The sequence below is a fragment of the Naegleria gruberi genome (genome assembly GCF_000004985.1).
Source record: "Naegleria gruberi genomic scaffold NAEGRscaffold_153, whole genome shotgun sequence".
NCBI lineage: Eukaryota > Heterolobosea > Eutetramitea > Acrasida > Naegleriidae > Naegleria > Naegleria gruberi.
In genome coordinates, this window is record NW_003163182.1 from 4,867 (window position 1) to 8,620 (window position 3,754).

The following is a 3,754-nucleotide window of genomic DNA, read 5'->3' on the forward strand; positions in this document are numbered from 1 at the left end:
AAAAGATATTGAGTTGACAACTCTATCATTTTACTATAGAACTTTGACATAAAAACAAAGATTATGCTCCAAATCACTTATTTTATATGTAATTAGTCTAGAATTGATAACACAAATTCTATACACCATTTATATACATCTATACAAGTTTAGAAACAATTCATGATACTTTCATTCAGTCAATCAGTAAATGTTCAATGTCAATATGCTTATATCCAATTGTACACTCTGTCTCAATGAAAGTATATCCAAACATCATGTAACTTTACCAGATACATTTATTCACACTGATATACATCTGGTATCAATTTTAGTGTTTTAGAATTGAATTCAATATGATAATAATAACAATCTGTCAAATTGTCATATTTCAACATATAGAATGAATACCATCTCAGTCAGTTTACAAAATATCATACTTGTATCAAATATGAATACACTTCCCTTGATGAGGAGAACAATCTGAGAAAGTTTTATATTCATGGCAACATTCCATCTAAGGTAATCAAAAGGGAAGAATCTTAATTTCAAAATTAATTTTTACCATCATATCCAAAATCCAAATCATTGAATAATGAATTAATTATACAAGAATAATACATTCAATTATTATATTCATGTCAGTAATCAGTGAAGGTGACACTTCTTTCACCTTATACACATCTCAATATCTAGACTGTCTATTCCACTGAAACTTGAAATATTACCTATCCAGATGATATAATGATGACTCTCCATAGTAACATACATGTGAAATTGAATATTGACACTTTTCATCTTGTTATATTTATAGAGATGGTATCCAACAGAGTCAGTTCACAATCTTAAATATTGAAACTCATTCTGTATGACATACGTGATGTATAGAACGGTTTTTTTATTGAATGTAATCAGTTTGAAACAATTTGATGAAATTGACACTGTCTAATCACCTTTACATGACAAATAGTCCATTGCTTACATTCCATCTCAGTCACTTCAGCGATTTATTGGTTAATTCCACCAACAGTATGTTTCTCATACATTTTAGTACAGTTTATATTTCAAGAGTGATTTCTGTGTAGATTATTATAATCGTAATTCCATGCAATACCAATAAAACTCAGTAGAAGAGTTAATTCTTCTCATTTTCAAATAGATTATTCAATATAGAACACATCTAGATATTAATATAATATAATCAATGATATGAATCTTCACTAAGTAATCTATTAAATAACCCAAATAAATCAACTCTGAATCCTAACCTTACACCTTTTATTTAATAAATATTAAATTTTATAAGGTTAATCTTTTCCAATTGATTCTTAAACAATTTGACAAATTAAAATCAAATCATGATATGATTTTGGGAATGGTTTGATTGGTGATTTCTTTCTTGGTGGTCCAATATGTGGATATTGTTGGAAATCAAATGGAACATCTCCTGAATATCCAAATACATCTCCAATTCCAGCAATTATTTTCATATTTCCATTCTTGAAAATCTTTCTTACGCAATGATTATAGTAGTCAGCAAAATAAACTTGATTTTTTGAATCAACAAATATTCCTTTTGGCCAACTAAGTGTTGTTCTTGTTGCTAATTTATAATCTCCATTATATCCTTTTTTTCCTGGAATTCCTGCAATGTTTTTGATGATTCCATTGGGTAATATCTTTCTTATCACTTGATTGTCTAAATCTGAAAAGTAAATTTCATCATTGTGAACAAAGAGAGAATTAGGGTTGTTCAAACTTGTATCAGTGGCATTCCTTCCATCTCCATTGTATCCTTCAATTCCATTTCCTGCAATTGTGTGGATGATTCCATCACGATCAATTTTTCTAATCCTATTACTGAAGGAATCTGCAATGTAAATTTCATCTTTGTATTGAAATACACTACAAGGGTGTTTCAATGAACTCAATGTTGCCAATTGATTATCTCCATCGTATCCTTCAATTCCATCTCCAGCAATTGTTGTAATGATTCCATTTCTATCAATCTTTCTCACACGATGATTTCTTCTATCACAAAATAATACTTCATCATCATCAGTAACAAAAAGACCACAAGGAGAGTTCAAGTTTGCATTTACAGCCAATTGATCATCTCCATTGTATTCTGTTTCACATGTTCCGGCAATTTTTGTCATGATTCCAAATTCATCAATCTTGTAAATCAAATGACGCTCATTTTCCGAAATATAAACTTGATTTGATGATGAAACAACAATAGAAGATGGATTATACAATGATGCACGCTCATTTCCTGCAATTGTTACAATTTGACCATTCCGAAGCAATTTTCTCACTCGATCATTACCCGTATCAGCAATAAATACTTCGTCATTGGAAACAAAAATGGCACTAGGGTTATCGAGTTTTGACATTTTTTTGCTATATACTCGACTATGTTTTTTGAAGTTCGCTGGAATATTGTTAATCAAGTGAATTTTCAAATTTCTTCCATCACTCTAATCTGTACTAGTTGCAATACAATAACCATTTCTATAAATTGTTTGAAATGATAACAGTGAGTTGTGGAGGATTGAGATGAATAAGGTTTTTACAACAGTTATTCCAATAAAATTTGGAAAGATTGCACTTGAAAAGTTCTCAGATTTCCAAATATTGCATTAAAATTCAGTGCTTTATTTTACAACCAAAATCACATTTACATAGTCCTAAGGTTGAAAACTTATTTGATGAACTGCATCTCCTTTCTAATTTGTTTTCTTTTTTCTTGTAACTCATAGAGGAAATTTCTATCATACATTCTCACAAAACCTTTCCAGAAAATATCACGAAGGCAACATGCAAAGGCAACCAACATTAGAATGAAATAAAATTGAGGTGAGAGGAAAATTCTCCATCTCTGTGTGATACTGTAGGTTTCAGAAAGGACAGGATAAGGATACTTGATTAGATAATAAACACTTCCGTATGAGAAGACAAATGCAGGAAATGAAAGATAAAATCCAAAATAAAAGAGACAATGTACAATGGTCCAAGAGGCTGTCTCAATTGCCAACTTGAATAATGTTACAGCCAGAACACAGGAATAAACTGCAATTCCAATAGTTTGTGTATCAATATCTTGTCCATCAATGAATTTGCTATCCACTAAACAATAGTATGGAATGAAGAAACAAATTGTAGAATGGAATACTGCATTCACAATCCATGAAATGAATATTTTGGCATTGAACTATTCGAAGATAATTAATAAATTAAAACAAGTAACTTGAACTTACATATCTGTTTTTTTGTCCTTGGAAATAAAGTTCTGGATACTTTTCAGCAATATAATCAGGTACATCTCTATCCATAAATGCGAGGGCAACAATTGGAAGTCCAGTGAAAATTGTGTTATAGAGTGCTATTGTCCAATTATCATGAAGTGAAGCTCCTGAATAGCCATTATAAATATTGAACCACAATTGAGTTAAGAAGAAGAGAATATTCTTGTAGAAAACATAAACCACCAACTTGGAAACTCTTCTATAGTTCCATCTTCCATGAACGAGTAATAAACGTTTGAGGAATCTAAATTGGCCAATTGCATAATCTGAAGCATTGACAGCTTGTAAACCTTCCATTCCTGAAATTCCAATTCCAACATTGGCACTTTGAATCATGCTCACTTTAGAAAGTTAATTATTAAAACTGTGTTTTGAACTTACCGTCATTACTACCATCTCCAATTGCCAACGTTACACAAGTTACATTATTTTTGATTAACAATACAATGTCAGATTTTTGCTTTGGA

General features: G+C 30.4%; 2 protein-coding genes across 2 annotated transcripts; both read right to left on the reverse strand.

Annotated features, from left to right (window-relative positions):
• Nucleotides 1-1,307: 1,307 nt before the first annotated feature.
• Nucleotides 1,308-2,375, reverse strand: NAEGRDRAFT_76434 (uncharacterized protein; the record flags this gene model as incomplete). Its single annotated transcript, XM_002668601.1, has 1 exon — nt 1,308-2,375. The coding sequence occupies one exon, from the start codon at nt 2,373-2,375 to the stop codon at nt 1,308-1,310; it is 1,068 nt and encodes a 355-aa protein (XP_002668647.1).
• A 243-nt stretch (nt 2,376-2,618) lies between these two features.
• NAEGRDRAFT_82334 (uncharacterized protein) lies at nt 2,619-3,623 on the reverse strand (the record flags this gene model as incomplete). Its single annotated transcript, XM_002668602.1, has 2 exons — nt 2,619-3,193; nt 3,240-3,623. The coding sequence occupies 2 exons, from the start codon at nt 3,621-3,623 to the stop codon at nt 2,684-2,686; spliced, it is 894 nt and encodes a 297-aa protein (XP_002668648.1). The 3' UTR covers nt 2,619-2,683.
• Between the last annotated feature and the right edge of the window lie 131 nt (nt 3,624-3,754).